At 42.9% G+C, this 17,329-nt stretch overlaps 1 protein-coding gene across 1 annotated transcript in view; it reads right to left on the bottom strand.

Annotated features, from left to right (window-relative positions):
• Positions 1-17,329, bottom strand: part of Cd109 (CD109 molecule) — a 103,948-nt gene that overhangs the window by 75,875 nt on the left and 10,744 nt on the right. Inside the window, exons 3-4 of the mRNA XM_021206550.1 lie at positions 7,717-7,745; positions 5,634-5,864 (exon numbers count right to left, since the gene is read on the bottom strand). Of these exons, the coding sequence (XP_021062209.1) occupies positions 5,634-5,864; positions 7,717-7,745 (260 nt within the window). The remainder of the gene's footprint in view (positions 1-5,633; positions 5,865-7,716; positions 7,746-17,329) is intronic.

Below are 17,329 nucleotides of genomic sequence, written 5' to 3'. Positions count from 1 at the left end.
TCAAGATTTCTTCCTTTCCCCTTACTTCACCTGAGGCCATGCTGATTCTGATCTGCCTTTTCATTCCTGACACCATAGCTCCCTCTACAGAGGACATACAGCATGCACTCAAGCAAACCCACATGAGTGAATTAAAGAAACCACCACTAAAATACAAAGTAGTGTACACACACACACACACATAAAAATCAAAATACAGGAGCCTCAAGAAACTAAGCTAGGGTCACCACCTGCTCTGACTCTGACACTTAGCATACATGCACATCCATGCACATACATGCACATACATGCACATACATGCACATACATGCACATACATGCACATACATGCACATCCATGTTTATTGAGTATTTCTCACGCTAGCCAAGATGCCAAGACAGCCTAAAATGGCCACCAACAGAGAAGTGGATAAATAGTGGTATATCTGCACAATAAAGAATGAAGGTCTTCGACAGCTGCTGGGTGGAGCCTCTCAGAGGAGGATTGTGGGAGGGGGTGACTGGAATGGGGGCAGTGAAAGGGATGTAAAGTGAATAAGTAAAAATATTTTTTAAAAAGTTCAGAGTTGAGAGGGAAGAAACGACCCATCCAGAGATTGCCCAAACCGGGAACCCACCAAACCCAGACACTATTGCATATGCCAGAAAGATTTTGTTGACAGGACCCTGATATAACTATCTCTTGTGAGGCTATGCCAGTGCCTGGCAAACAAAGAAGTGGATGCTCACAGTCATCTATTGGATGGAACACAGGACCCCTAGTGAAGAAGCCAGAGAAAGTACCCAAGGAGCTAAAGGGGTCTGCAACCCTGTAGGAGGAACAACAATATGAACTAACCAGTAGTCCCCAGAGCTGTGTCTCTAGTTGCATATGTAGCAGAGGATGGCCTAGTTGGCCATCATTGGGAGGAGAGGCCCTGGTCTTTCAAAGATCATATGCCCCAGTACAGGGGAATGTCAGGCAGCGGGAGTAGATGGGTTGGGGAGCAGGGCGAGGGGAGGGCACGGGGGGGGGGGACTTTCGGAATAGCATTTGAAATGTAAATGAAGAAAATATCTAATGAAAACAAAGAAAAAAAAGAATGAAGTTCTGCCATTTGCACCATTTGCAGGCAAGTGGATACAACTGAAGACAGTATGTTAAGTGAAATAAGCCAGACTCACAAAGGCAAATACTTCATTCATACATGGAATCTATATTTCAGTAGAGGGAATATCTGTGTGTGAGAGAGAGGGGGCACAGAGACAGAGACAGAAGACAGACAGACAGAGAGACGAAAGTAGAAATGGACTATGCAAAAGGAGAAAGAACACAGAGAAATGAGAGGAAAAGAATGAGCACCACTTGGCCATCATTGTATGCAAATATATATTCATGCCACTTACATACAACATGAAAACCTCTGTTGGGAAGAAAACCAGGATGATAGAGGGTGGCTATTAATAAAATACAGTGATGTACATGTATGAAAATCATAAAAACATGACTTTGTGTTTATCAAAAGGGAGGGAGGAAGGAAGGGAGGGAGGGAGCAAGAGAGGGAGGGAGGGAGAGAGGGAAATGAATTCTCACTGTTGAGGTAGAATCCTCATTCATTAAAGGCCCACTGGGCTAGGTACTCCAGCTTACCTCTAATCATTATAATTCTCCTTCAGTGAATAAGCCAGGCTCAGAAAGACAAATGCTGTATTTTCTCTCATATATGGAATCTATATTTCAATATAAAGGGTGTGTGTATATGTGTGTGTGCACATGTGTATATGTATGTGCATGTGTGTGAATATGTGCATGTGTGCATATATGTATGAATGTGCATGTGTGCATGTGTATGTGTGCATGTGTGCACATATATTCACATGTGCAATGTATGTGTGTACATGTGTGTATGTGTGCATGTATATGTGTGCATGTGTGCACATGTGTATATGTGTGTGCATGTTGTATGTGTGTATGTGTACATGTGTATATTTGCATGTGTATGTATGCATGTGAGTATGTGCATGTGTGTGTATGTATGCATGTGAGTGTGTGCATGTGTGTGTATGTATGCATGTGTGTATGTGTGTGTACATGTGTGTATGTGTACATGTATATGTGTGCATGTGTGTATCTGTGCATGTGTGTGCATGTGTGTGCATTGTGCACATGTGTATATGTGTGTACATGTGTGTATGTGTGCATGTGTGTATGTGTACGTGTACTGTGTATGTGCATGTGTGTATGTATGCATGTGAGTGTGTGCATGTGTGTGTATGTGTACATGTGTGATATGAAAATAGAAATAGTACTATACGGGAACAGAAAGAGGAGCTAGAGTTGTCCTTTCCCTACTGTTGAGAGAGCTGCCTGCTGGAGGGGTTGGTAAACACTCAGCTGTGATTGACTGGCATGGCTCTCACATACAGCAACAACACATGATGGGATTCAGACTTCAAACTCATGTCAGTCTCCCATCAGCCAAAGTATATCAGAGAACTATTTAATTAGGGGTCCACAAGAAATGCTTTCGTCTTCCCACGACCTCACAGACAAAGGCGGCTTCCTGCAGTACCCATGCAAAGTGTTTACCTCTCATACCCCCAGTCCCTGAAAAGCTGCCCCGCCCTCTGTCTACTTGTCTCCTCTCCAACTTCACAAATCCACCATAGCCGGCTGTAACAACTGGTCCCTCCCTCCTCAAAAATCCACCAGACCCCACTCGAACAACGCCACTGATCCCTTCTTCCACTCCTGCCCGCTGCTCACCCTGTCATCGGGAACAGCTGATCTGAGAATGCACATGGGGTTGAAAGGCTTGACCCAGGCTAACAGTAAAGAGAGTCATTTATAGTCACAGCAGGCCCCTGGGTGACGACGGCTTCCTGGTGTCCACAGACTGAGGGCCACACCCTTGCAAGATCTCCACTTCTAGGTCCATCTTCTTCCCAACGTACACATTCATTGCAGTTCACCACAGAACTCCACACCTCTGGGCCTCTGCTACGGGGACTGTCCCTCCCTCTCTCATCCACTAGTAAAATAAGCTCCAGCAGCAGGGAGCTCTGTGGGGATGGCCTCCGGCATGTCTGGGGTTTACTCTTCTTGAGTACGATTCACTGTAAGATGCAGTGAAAAATCTTTTTTTTTTACACATTTTATTTTACAAAAATCTGTTTCCAGCCACACTGTGAACTCTTGAGACCAAGGATCACACACTTTCTCTTATTCTCTACCTTCTGACTAAACATACTGAGCCCACCCAGTTATTAGAGGCCAGGAAAAAAAAAAATTACCCTGGAGAAGGAGTGTTAGCAAAGTAGACAGCTGGAGATAAATATGGTTCTGAGAACTGAGTAGTGGCAGCCGAGACTTCAAGTCAGTGATGTAAGGCAGGTCAAGAATGAGCAGATTACTGTCTCCTAGGCAAACTCCCCAGTCAAGCCCTGGGTCAGCAGTTGGCTCTGTTGTACCTGCCACAGTGTGATGCAAGGGAGAGTTGTGCAGCGAAAGGGCTCAGGAAGAAATACAATTAGCCATAAACACATACTGCCTCGTGGTTAAGGAAGTCGAATCAATGAAAGGCTGGGGTTCTTCTGTCCAATGAACAAAGCTTTAAGAAACACTAATACGGCTAGCTCACAGTCATCTATAGGATGGAACGCAGGGCCCCCAATGGAGGAGCTAGAGAAAGTACCCAAGGAGTTGAAGGGGGATGCAACCCTGTAGGTGGAACAACAATATGAACTAACCAGTACCCCCAGAGCTCGTGTCTCTAGCTGCATATGTAGCAGAAGATGGCGTATTCAGCCATCATTGGGAAGAGAGGTCCCTTGGTCTGCAAACTTTATATGCCCCAGCACAGGGGAAGGGCAGGGTCAAGAAGTGGGAGTGGGTAGGTAGGGGAGCAAGACGGGGGAAGGATATAGGGAACTTTCGGGATAGCATTTGAAATGTAATAAAGAAAATATCTAATAAGAAATTTTTAAAAAGAAAGAAAGAAAGAAACACTAATACAGGAATTCTCGGTGTTGCCTAAGGGAGAAGGACGACAAAAACACTGCGGATGCGTTATAGTGCTGAGCTTTCTCCTAGATGGTGGCCCTTTAAGCAAAAGAAGGCTAAACTGACACTTCCACCTTAAGACGTTGTTCTTGGGACTAGAGGGCCAAAGCACCAGTTTACAGTCACAGGGCATACCCTCCGAGCCATAAATAACTGCATCCACACTCAGTCACCTGTACTCATACAGAATATACTCTCCACGTCAGAAAGAGCTATATCCACACAAGGTTATTTGCCTGTACCCAGAGCAAATTTTTGAAGCAGAAAGCCCAGGGCAGAAGCCAGCTGTGCCAGCTGCCACCACAATGTCAAAGCCACTTACTTCTACACTGTAATGCTAAACTGGCTATAGGAGAAAATGCAGGGTAAGACAGGGCTTGCTTTCTCCACTGCTGAGAGGCCTCTAAAGCCGCTGTCCTTCCTGAGGTGAGTTACTAAGACAGAAAAGATGGGCATATAATAGACAATGCTCCTCACCGACAATCAGAACACCCCTCGATATGCCACCATGATAAATATCTGACCCTAAGGATGATATCTTCGAGTATCAGCATCTTAGCCATTATCAGCAAGTCGGCATGCAGGCTAGATTAGATGTCCTGTCCCAAATCACTATTTTCGGCTGGAGAACAACCAAGCCGACATCCACAGCCTCCTATCTGGCCTCTGAGGTGAGGAGTGTGGCTAGATGTGATCAAAGGCGATTTATGATCACCCCTGCTCACTGTTCCTAAGCATTGAACTTCAGTGCGAACAACCTTCCCTGGGCAGGAGAACTACATGTTGGCCAGGCCAGATGGACCTCTCTTTATCAGACCTATCAGAGGAAGGTCTCTCTGCATCCTTCCCAGAAGCCAAATGTGGCAAGTATACATTCTCATATATAGTCATGTATACTTTGTAAAGTCCAGGCCATCTAACACCCCACAAGATCTAATATGAGCTCAATGCTTCAACCCAGCAGATGTATCGAACCTCACCTCTTAATGGGTATCCCTTCACTCCCTACGCTCAGTGCGCTTCGGGCCCTTGTACGTGGTGACCTCTCTGCTCTCATCTGTCCACCCTTGTCTTTCATTCAGGTCTCTGCTCACACCACTCTTCTCTGGCAACTCTCTAGAAAGCGCTAACCATAAACTCACGCTCTCTGTCCCATCTCTCGTTCTCTGGTTCTCCTTACCACACATTATCACGCACATGCATACGGACACATAAATATCTACCCCCTCACGTGTATGTCTGTACACTATGTCATCTGTCCTTTTGCCACCCATTGAGAACTAAATTCAACGTGAACAGGGACTTAATCTGTTCTGTTCTGTTCTGTTCGATGTCTCAGTGCCTGGATAACAAAAGTTCAGGAAGCAAACTCGTGAATGGATAGATAGGTCATAGTGATGAAGCCAGGATTAGACATGAACGGACAGACTCCATTGCCTAAGCTCTGAGGTTCCATCACCTCCCTTCAAAGGATCGCCGTGTTGAGAGGTGAAACTCTGTGTCACTGTGTCACTACTATGAGCAGAACCCTCAAGTCAGCCTTAGAGGGATGGCTTGAAGTCCCTCCCCTTCACATCAGCCTGCCACTCACCTTAATGAAAATGTCCACGGACGTCCTATAAGGCTTGAGATCTGAGAAGAGTGTGAGCACCCGATACTTCACTTCCTGCTTTGGCTTGTAGAATGCCTTGTCTGTCTGAATGAGGACAATTATACTCTTACTCTCAAATGTTAAACGTGTCCTGTTGGAGAATACGATCTCATTCTCTGATCGTCCGTTTATGTGTAGTTCATAAATCTTAAACGCACTTTTCAGAGGTAGCTGGGTGGGGAAAGATCAGACATATCAAAGTCTCACCATTTTACCTTTAAAAAAAAAGTTTCAATTACAAGTTAGAATAAAAAGATTAAACACATAGTATTATCAAAAAGAGCTGTAGTGTTGGGGAAAACTTACCCTTCACAGGTACCAAAACTGAACACTTTGCTTTACTCGACTTTTAAATCCTGTACTCTGCTCTTCAATTAGATCAGAGAGAGTCTGGAATGAGGGACACTCCTCCATACCTGTCTCTCTCAGCAGGAGCTATGTCACCTTTTCTTTTGTTTTTAATTTTCTTTTTTTAATTAATTATTTCATTTATTTACATTTCAAATGTTGCCACACATACACACACACACACACACACACACCATTTCCTTTTCTGCTGCAGGTTTGTTCTCACAGCTGTTAAGCTTGGAAACCTCATCCTACCCCCTCCCCCACCCCTCCCCCAACCCTTATCCTTTGAGCTTTCCCACACTCTCACTGTCTGAGGCAATCGGCCTGTGAAACACCAGTGTTTGTTTCCTCGATATTTTCTCTCAAACACTCACCTGTGATGCTTTCTTTTCCGATCCCTGTTCAGCATGTGATTGGTGGCCATGCCGCCATTTTTAATACTATTAGTAACAACAGAATACTACCATCTGGTACAAACAGACCACAAACCACATTGAACAGTTCACATGCTCTCTGTCATTTGACCTCAAGATAATCCCTCAGCCCAATTCCACACCCACCCTTGACTGGATTCTTCTGCTAAAACCATTTCACAAAGAAACTAGGTTCAGAGAGTTAGGGACAGCACTCCAGGCTGCCAACCCATGTCTAAACCTAGCGTGTGCTATAGCACTCTAGAAGCAACATGATGTGGTGATTTTAAATATGTCCAGAAAGTCTCTGATTTATCTCCCTCCAAAAACTAGAGACTGCACTGGGATACCAAAATAAGGCTTGGAAATAAAGGGAAAACGAGTTGAGAACAGGACGGGGTCAGCAGGGATAGAAGGGGACAAGAGAGGGTAATGAAAGGCGAACGACATGCATGTATGAAAAAATCATGAAATACATTTTAAAACAAAAAAAATGAAACACATGTTAGCGTTTAACATGAAAACTATTATGTGTCATTTTAAAATGTTAATTTAAAAGGCACTGGGTGTGGTTGGTGGTGCATGCCTGTAATCTAGCTCTAAAAGAAGGAAGCAGGGAAATTTCTATACATTCATGGCCAGCCAGAGATACTTGGCTACATAGTGAGACCTTGTCTTTAAAAAGAAACAAAGAAATGAAAAGAAAAGAAAAGAGAAGAGAAGAGAAGAGAAGAGAAGAGAAGAGAAGAGAAGAGAAGAGAAGAGAAGAGAAGAGAAGTATTAATGCAGGAATAGGGCCAAACACTATAAAGTGATCTAATGATCTAGTTTATTGAAGAAAAGTCCCTGCAAGGAGTTTCAAGAACATAATAGTCAATCTCTCTAAAGTAAGGTTGTTCTTAAAAAGTGCAGTAAATTCAAGTAAAACTTACAAGTGATGTATATTAAGAGCCAGTAAAAAGGTAGATATGCCATAGTTACAATATATTTCTTTTGTTGTTGTTGTTTTGAGATTTTTGTTGTTGTTGTTGTTGTTTGGTTTGGTTTTTTGGTTAGTTTTTTGGTTTTTAGAGACAGGGTTTCTCTGTGTAGCCCTGGCTGGCTTGGAACTCAGAGATCTGTCTTCCTCTGCCCTCCCTCCACCCCAAGTGTTAAGATTAAAGATGTACACCACTACACCCAGCTTGCAATGTATTTCTGAAGCCAATTGTTGGCATTTATTTATTTACTGAAGTCAAATAATTTAAATGGATACTTACTGCCGGAAGAATAAGAGTCTTGAAATGGCCTAAAAGGAAAACAAAAAGGAAAGGTGTTTGTCAAGATTTAACAAGACTTTCCTTCGCTATGGATAGAATCGTCAACTTCCTTGGCTGAACCAAAATAGCTTTATTAATACCCCAAATAATCAAGAACTTATAGCCCATCCTTATGGAGAAGATCAAGATTGAAAGGTGATCAACCAGGGATGAAATCCCAGCAAGTTCTACCGGTCCCCTTAGCTCTCACCGGAGCTGCTCTTGCCATTGTTAAGGTTCTGGGTTTGGGGGAAGCTTCAGAGAGGACCAGAGAATCTGAGGATTGGAGCTCAGGGAGGGGATGTTGTTGTTGTTCCATTTCTCTGGGGTTGTAGTACAGGAGATTGCACCCAGGGCTACATGGTATCTAGCTTGTGCCCTGCCCCGAGATCTGTCCCCAGTGCGGCTCACTCTTCCTGTTCTCAGACACTCATGATAAAGGGAGGCGTCAGTCATGCCAGGGTGAGCCAGACCACAGCAGTGATTCACAAGGGTCCGGCTGGTACAGACTATTTTTCATGTGCACTTTCTAAAAATAAGACCGGTGGTTCAACGCATGCCAATTTTTCATCAGACCCATTTACTTCAAGGAAAAATAGTTTCAAGTTAAAATTGCCAAAGACCTTATCCAACATTCCCATCACATGTGAAAGTAGACCCTTTCCTGAAGAACTACCTGTTTAAGGGGTCGCAGTGTCTCTCTCAGCTGAAGACATACTGAGTCTACCGTGTGAGAGCCGGGAGATACAAGATGGCCCAGTACAGAGTAAGAATTAACAGCAGGCTCTGAACTCACACCACACACAGGGTTCTGTCGTGAATTTGCTCTTTTCTGTCCTTGGACCTGTTTCTACAGCTCACTATTTTCATCCATAAGAAGAAAGTGTTGATCATTGTTGCAAACACACACAGTGTCTTGTGGGGAGGCTGCTGTCACCAATAATATACAGACACACAAGAAGCACTTGAAGGTCATCAGAGTACCAGAAAGCTTAGAGAGGTGTCTACCAGGATGCCAGCTTGTCTCTATAGCAACATTCCCCAATTGTTTATGAGGAAACATACCATCAGTAAAGCTTGTGACATATATCACCAATATCAATCTACATTTTTAAAGTGGGCTATGTATACTTCCTCATTCAAGATATTAAACATCAAGAACCTGAATTGCTTAATCTTGCTCAAAGAAAAAATAAAATAAAATAGTAACTGAGTGATGGCTCACACCTGTAATCCCAGCTTCTGGAAGGCTAAAGCAGGAAGATCACCATGAGTCTGAGGCTAGCCTGGACTATACCATGCATTCAACACCAGCCTGGGCCGCATATCAAAAACCTGCCTCAAAAATAAAATAAGTGGAAATTAGTGTATTTTCTAACTTCACATTATGAAACAATCGTGCATATTCCCAGATGTGTACGCATCCATTTTAAACAGCAGTCTTCCGGTGAAGTCAAGGGACTAGAAATAGGTTTGCAGGATCACCAGGCAATGCACCATCATTGATTACCAGCCAGCATGGAGCAGCTATCTATAAGCACTCCTGCAAAGAGGGGAGTCTGACATAATAGGACACTGAACAAAATGTAGAAAAAGTGAAGAGAGTTGATTGGATGTTGGAAGACAGAGGTGGGAGCGCTTCGAAGGGGTGCCTGGGAAGATGACACTGACCTCTAGTGCGGTGAGATGGAAGGAGTCAGTCAGGAGAGGAAGGGGAAGAACCAGGACAGAGAATGCACAGCAGAGCAGGACACTGTGACCCTACCAAAGCCAGAGCTGGCTGAGCCGAACCAAGCTGGGCACCAGCAATTGTAAGATGGGTCTAATCTGGCAGTTATCCTTTTTATGTTTCTCATTATCTTATTTAACAGGGAAAAACTTAAATAAATTTATGATCTACAGTATGATGTATTGACATGTGTATAACCTGTGGGGTGGCTAACTTGAGATGCACCGCCTCACAGATACTTGGATTTGCTGTTAGAGCAACTACGTTTTACCCTATTGGCAATTCTCAAGTACATAAAAATGTCACTAGGAGTCGGAGCCATGATGGACACTGGTATTTATTCCTCTTGTCTAACTAGATTTTTTTTTTTTTATTATTTGACCAACATCTCCCATGAAGCCCCTAGCTGGATAACCAGCACTTTGGTCTCCTTTCCTTAAAGTTCAACTTTTTAAAACTACATATAGTGAAATCATACCATGTCCTCAGCTTCACCCACATTGCAAATGTCAGGGTTGCCTTTCTCAGAGTCAAACAGTATTCCTCTATGAATATATACACTACGTTTCCTTACCCACTTATCTATTAATGGGCACTTAGGTGGTTGCCACCTCAACTCTTATGTGTGGTGCTGCAATAACAGGGGGATGCAGGAGACTCTGACATGCTGATGTCATAGCTGGATATAAACATGGTTGTACAGGAACACTCTATGTTTATCAAGCGTTCATGTCTCACAGGATATTTATTTATTTATTTTAAGATTTATTTATTTATTATATGTAAGTACACTCTAGCTGTCTTCAGACACTCCAGAAGAGGTCGTCAATCTTGTTACGGATGGTTATGAGCCACCATGTGGTTGCTGGGATTTGAACTCCAGACCTTCAGAAGAGCAGTCGGGTGCTCTTACCCACTGAGCCATCTCACCAGCCCTCACGGGATATTTATAATCTATACTGAATTTAAGTGATACTGAAAGGCTATATCAGGAACTATACTTGGTAAAAGAAAAACTTGTAGAGATATATAAATACAACCTCCTTCACAGGCTTTTTTTTTTTTAAGTTGTTGACTGGCTTCTTTGAGAATCAGAAATACACTACCCGACATTCTCTGTACACACTTGGGAATGAGGAAGTAGTCCTCCCAGACAAGCATTTAGGAACAGATTAGTATACACAACTCCACAGAGGGGTCAGTTAACCATGGGTGTGGCCAGAGAAAGAATACTCTAAGGGGACATGAGAGGGCAGAAAGCTAAAACGTAAAAGACAATCACACAGAATCCATGGATTTGAGACAGAGCAAAGGGGTTCATGGGAAGGGCTGGAGGGAAGAGGGGAAGGAAGAAATGATTATATGCTGTAGGATTATACATATATATACATACATACATACTGTCTTAGTCAGGGTTTCCATTCCTGCACAACATCATGGCCAAGAAATAAATTGGGGAGGAAAGGGTTTATTCAGCTTACATTTTCCATATTGCTGTTTATCACCAAAGGATGTCAGGACTGGAACTCAAGCAGGTCAGAAAGCAGGAGCTGATGCAGAAGCCATGGAGGGATGTTCTTTACTGGCTTGCTTGCCCTGGCTTGCTCAGCTTGCTCTCTTATAGAACCCAAGACTACCAGCCCAGGGACGGTCCCACCCACAAGGGGCCTTTCCCCCTTGATCACTAATTGAGAAAATGCCCCACAGCTGGATTTCATGTAGGCATTTCCTCAACTAAAGCTCCTTTCTCTGTGATAACTCCAGCTGTGTCAAGTTGACACAAAACTAGCCAGTACACATACATACACATATATGTATCTATGTATATGTATATGATATGTATATATCAGCAGGACCTTATCATATTTTGTTTTGTTTAGTAGGTTATGATCCATTATTTATTGAGTGTTTAAGTTGTTTGGTCACACTACTTCTTTCATGGTATATTTGTGTCTCCATGTTCATATGTGTGTGCACAGAGTATGCCCCTGCATGTAGAGTCTGAAGTACATACATACATACATACATACATACATACATACATACACATAGATAAAGATATGAGATGAGATGAATTGAGAGTGAAGAAAAGCTGCAGACAGAGTATTAATGAAACCTTGGGGCTCTGGGACTCTGTAACTAGTCAGGCAGCAATCGTGAGCCTTTGGCGTGCAAGCCAATGGAGACCAGTGAGAAGAGGTCATCACTTTCTGTTGAGCTACTAAACTTTGGGATGGCTTGTTTCCAGCAATAGATAATTGGGAAATCTTGGAAACAAACAAAATTAACTGGCAAAGCTCACCCCAGCGTGTTGGAGTACACCAACATCCCAGTCCTCAGAGGGCTGAGGCAGGAGGATCACAAGTTCGAGGCCAGCTTGAGCTCAAAAATAACAAATACAAGAACAAGTCTCAAACAAGCATACAGGGATGACAAAAGAAAAAACCCCATCAAACTTCTGAAGCTAGGCAATCCCACACAGCGAGCACCGGAAGCTAGGCCATCCTACAGAGCAGGCACCGGAAGCTAGGCCATCCCACACAGCGAGCACCGGAAGCTAGGCCATCCCACACAGCGAGCACCGGAAGCTAGGCCATCCCACAGAGCGGGCACCAGAAGCTAGGCCATCCCACAGAGCGGGCACCAGAAGCTAGGCCATCCCACAGAGCGGGCACCAGAAGCTAGGCCATCCCACAGAGCGGGCACCGGAAGCTAGGCCATCCCACAGAGCAGGCACCGGAAGCTAGGCCATCCCACAGAGCGGGCAGCAGACACATGTGACATCTGTAAAATGCACCTGATTCCTTAGACCAAAACATAGAGCAAAATATTCGGCAATGGTTTTTATAAGGATTTTGTGTAGTCATTGTATCTGTATTTACAAATAATAAATCATCTCACTCAAATAAAGTGTACTATCAAAATTAATTTGTATAGTTCATTTTACTTTTTTTTAATACAGTCACTAGAGAACGATCTATTATTGGCATTGTTGAATTATATTTCTGTTCTACAGTGGTGTCCTGGCAGATGGAGCTCTGACATTTTTATTTAGAAACAATAAAACAACCAACAAGATCTGACAAAATACCTTCTTTTGTAAATTTTTTATGAATCAAAGCAATACATACATTTCTATGGACCTACACTCCAACCATCTTCACAAGACTGAAATCAAGGAAACTGCCTGCCTCTGAGTTTCTTCTATAGTTTGCACCAATTCTAACAGCTGCGATACCACGGGTCTCACCGTTTCAGCTCGGTTTAGTGTAGAAGTTTCTGTTCCAAGTAGGAGCTTCGTGGACAGAGAGACATTCTGAGCGAATGTTCCAATAATTCTTTTATCCTTATTTTACAAATGGAATCACCCAAGACTCTCAACAGGCAGCTTGCCTCTTGGATTAGACCAGCTGTGATTGGTCTCAGTATCCGCTCTTGCAGCGCTGGCTATTGTCAAGAGTTTCATCTGGCTGGCCTGTTTGTGAATGTCCCTAGCTCCTTAATCATAGAGGTTTTAAATCTCATCTTGGATTCCTTGCTCTCGTCATCTATGTGGACCCTGGTACCTAAACAGGCCATCCCCAGGAGGAGGCAACCTTGCGCGAGTCCGATCTCTAGCTAACAGGAGGCTCAGAGAGCTGGGGCACACCCTACAGTTTAGATGAAAGCACCTTTCTCCTGTAAGTGGATGTGGGTGCTACAAGAGAGCAGGCACCACGGTGTCCCACACCAAAATCAAGTATAAAAAGCTGAAGTGCGGAGAGTCGTGCCCCAGCAAACCAGCGGATTCCTGAGAGGTACCTAGTTTCCATCGCTACGGGATAAATCTACCGGGTTAGCTATTTTGTCAGCCCCGGGGAATGGCAGAAACTGTGTGCTTCCTTTTTACTCTGATCTCACACACACAGGCTGCCTCCCACGGACATCACATTTACAAAGACTGAGGAGGGATAGAAATATGAGCACTGATCGCTACCCATGTGACATCAGGCAAGGAGGAAGAGGAAATCAGTTGGGAGCCTGCAAAAAATGAATCTCATACACTGACTAACTGGAGGACAAGCATACTGCCCATTCCAAACAGACTCACTAGAAATCTCATTTCACAATAACACTCGATTTGTTTGGTCTTGTTTTGTTTTGTTTGTTTTGGGTGTAGCTTTTAGTCAGCTCAGACCTTTGAAGGGTTTCTCGGGAGATCAAAGCTGGAGGAGTTGCGTGCCTGGGTCCCACTACAGACCTATGATGACCTCCCTCACAGAACCAGGAAAGATACAGAACCAGGAAAGATGGAGAGCCAGAAGAGAGGCTACAGGAGCAGAGATGTCCCAGCCTCCCTAGCGCCGGCTGGATCCTGCATCTCAGGTAGTGTGTAGATAGAACAGTTGAGGGCTGCCACTCATCTCATGAATCCTTATTAAAAGGTCAACTTTAAGTGTTTAACGTTATTTATTGCTATTCCTGCTGTCGTCTCTGTAAATTTAAAAATATATCTTGGAATTTCCTAGGCACTCACTGAGTCTTAGTACAGGACTTATTTGAAAGTCTAAAGATTTTACAATAACTTGGGTCATCAAGTCATAAAAGGGGGAGGGGATTGGGAAGGAAAGCAGTGTAGAAGACAAATAATAACCCCTTTTAATAACCCCTTTCTCTGCTGCTGCTAGGGTGAGAGTTAAGCAGATAATATTTGCAAACCTTTGGGAACATTTTTTTTTCCTTTTTGATTTTGGCCAGGTTCCACTCAGACATGGGAAATGGCTGTCTCCTGAAAGGTGGCTCCCACTCTCTCAATCACTAAGGATGCACTCCACTTTTAAAGTTCTTACAGCCCGTTGTTCCAGGCAACTGTGGCCTCTGATCACTTCTCAGAGCCTTCCAGACTGCTGCCTCTGCCCCTCAGCAGGCAGTAACTCAAAGGAAGCCTCCTCTGTAGACTTCACACTTGGCACGGGTGGGAAAACTGGCCGTTTGATTTACAAATAGAGTCAAGGTTGGTTTTAGGTTGTGTAATGAGCATACAGAGGTATGAATCTTTCCTCAAGTTTTAAAACACACATCTGCTGCCTCACCTGACATCTGACCTCACCAAGTAGCTCTGGAGAATCGGTGACCAGGAAGACTAGAGGACATTTGGTAATAAAATTAGGTCCAAATATCTCTTTATTAAAAAATAAAAAAAGTTTTTCCACTGTGTATCTGCCCAACTTTAATATTTGAGGCTGAGGCTTAATATCTTTGGCAGTTCTTTGCTATGCAGTCATGTGCAAAAATAAACTTATGTTAAATTTCTTACCTCTTTACCAGTTTATTAAATATTCTCTCATTATGCAGAAAAGTATTTTATCTCCAGATGAACTACAAAAAAGATGACCATTTTCTACCACAAATCTGTGGGACACAGAACTTTAAAATACAGTGTTTCTCTTTGACCGTTTAATGTAGTTTTGGCAACAAAAACAAAAGCAAATAAACTAATTGAGTCAATACAGAAAGTATAAGTATTTTACAGTCTCTTTTAAACCCTCCTTTGGACTCTTACACACTCTTAGTTATTTTTCCTCTCCTGCTTCCCCTTGCTTATAAATATTTCAATAACTATGACATTCATACATGTTCCATGTATACGGCTCAGTGAGATAAGATCAAACAGAAACCCACTAAAGTAAGATAAATTTAAACTAAGGTTCAATACAAATGGGAAAGCAAGAGTCGAGCAGGTTCCCGACTTACAAACATAGAGTACTTACTAAGTCAGGCAGGCCATCCACAGCCTGCAGAACAAACTTGGCCCACACTTTTGTGTAAGTTCATGAACTAAAAATGGTTTTTCGTTTTTAAACAGATGGGTCAGGGAGAACAATCTTTCACTGTTAGTCAACGGCATACAAACTTTCAAGTTGCTCACCCGTTTCTCTATGGCTGCTTTAAAGCTATAAGGTAGTGTTCAGTAATAGCAATAAAGACAGAAGTCTACAGCAAAGCCTACATTTACCCTTTTCAATAAAAGACTGTCATCCCCCTGTGGCATGGTGGACTGTGGGAACACTCCCTCCTCCTTCCTTAAGGAACAAGGTTGAATGTCCACGAATGCCAACAACAGAGAGAGGACATGTTTGTGCTCAGAAGGAGGTGGGAGCCTCCATATCTGACCCCAGGAAATGCAAAGAGAAAGACAGCTACCTAACTGTGGAATATTACTATATGTCAGGTATTGTGATCAATGCTCTAAAGCAATGTCTTAACAACAAAAAGAAAAACTTGAGTGAAATTAAATTCAATAACATATCTTACTTAACCCAGTATGTTCAAAATACTATTGTCAAACATATTTATTTAAAGTTATGAGTTTAATTATTTTGGGTAGCAATATTTAAAATCTAGTATGTATTTTATAGTCGTGGCTTATCTCAAGTCATATAAGTCCCATTCCACATATTCAAAAACTATTTGTGAGGTTGGGCATGGTGGCACATGTCTTTAATACTCAATAATCAAGAGATAGAAATATGTAAATCTCTGTGAATTTGAGGCCAAACATGGTCTTCACAGCAAACTCTAGGCCATCCAGGGCTACACAGTGAGACCCTCTCTATATAGTAGTAGTAGTAGTAGTAGTAGTAGTAGTAGTAGTAGTAGTAGTAGTAAAAACACTGCATATAACTAATGGCTCCCACATTAGATGGTACAGCGCCAAAAAATATCTCATGTAACAATGCTACTCAACAACTACTGTTGCTGGGTGATTCAAGAGAGTGTACTTTCAATGTGGCTTTAAACCTCCCACTTTGACCCACAGTTCCTCCTGATAGGATGGCACAGACCCAGGAATTATTTCCAAAACAGTCATTACAACATAATCGTATAGAGTTTGGCATAGAATAAATATTTAAAATACTGAATATAATGAATGCCTTCTCTATGTTCCTTAAGACACTTAACACATATTTCAACCCAGTAATGCTAAACTAGTCTGTAGCTACCTGTTCATAAACACAACTCCTGCTACACGGAAGCTACGGCCCTATTCTTAGAAGACGTGCATCGCCACTTAGTCCAACTTTCTTCATCACTCAGTCTGCCTTTTAGATTTTAATTCATGAATCATTTCCTCAAATTAAAAGTCCCACAGACCTGCCCACTAGTTCCCCACTGCTATTCCCCAACTAGATCTTGGAGCTACTTCACCCAGGGCCTGGCAGGCAAACCATGGTGATGAACAAGTATCGACAAACACCATGTTTCCTCTCATACGCAGAATCTGGGTGGTGGTGGTGGTGGTGGTGGTGGTGGTGGTGGTGTGTGTGTGTGTGTGTATGTAAGAAAGGAGACAACCAGGAGGGGTGGGAACGAGAGAAGGGAGGGGGAACATGAGCAAGTACAAGAGAGAAGTCTATGAAAATGTCATCATAAAATACATCATTTTGCACAAGCAATACACACTAATAATCTAAACAAAGTCAATTCCTAGAACTTTTCTATGAAACCAGTAAAAAAAGAGCAAGACTCACTCCAGCCCTCCACCTCAAGTTCTGTCATCTGTCACTACACTTTTACATGATTGTTATTTTGACCCTGACCAAAATATGAGTCAAAAATGATGACTCAGAATGCCACCTCATACACCAACAAACATGGTGGGAATAAATTCATCCCACCCCCTTATGCCTCTAAAGAGGCACAATGACATCACAAACAGCCCTTTACACACACACACACACACACACAGCCCAGCCCTTTCATTCCAATTTCTCACAATCCACCAGTGGCCCATCTTATGCCACCACCAGGGAAGAGTTTTCCTTTTTAACATTCCTCTCCCTGGCCCTACTTCCTAGAAGAAGG

Source organism: Mus pahari, chromosome 10, assembly GCF_900095145.1.
Source record: "Mus pahari chromosome 10, PAHARI_EIJ_v1.1, whole genome shotgun sequence".
Lineage (NCBI taxonomy): Eukaryota > Metazoa > Chordata > Mammalia > Rodentia > Muridae > Mus > Mus pahari.
The sequence above is the reverse complement of the archived record's forward strand: the minus strand, read 5'-3'. Positions and strand labels throughout refer to the sequence as shown.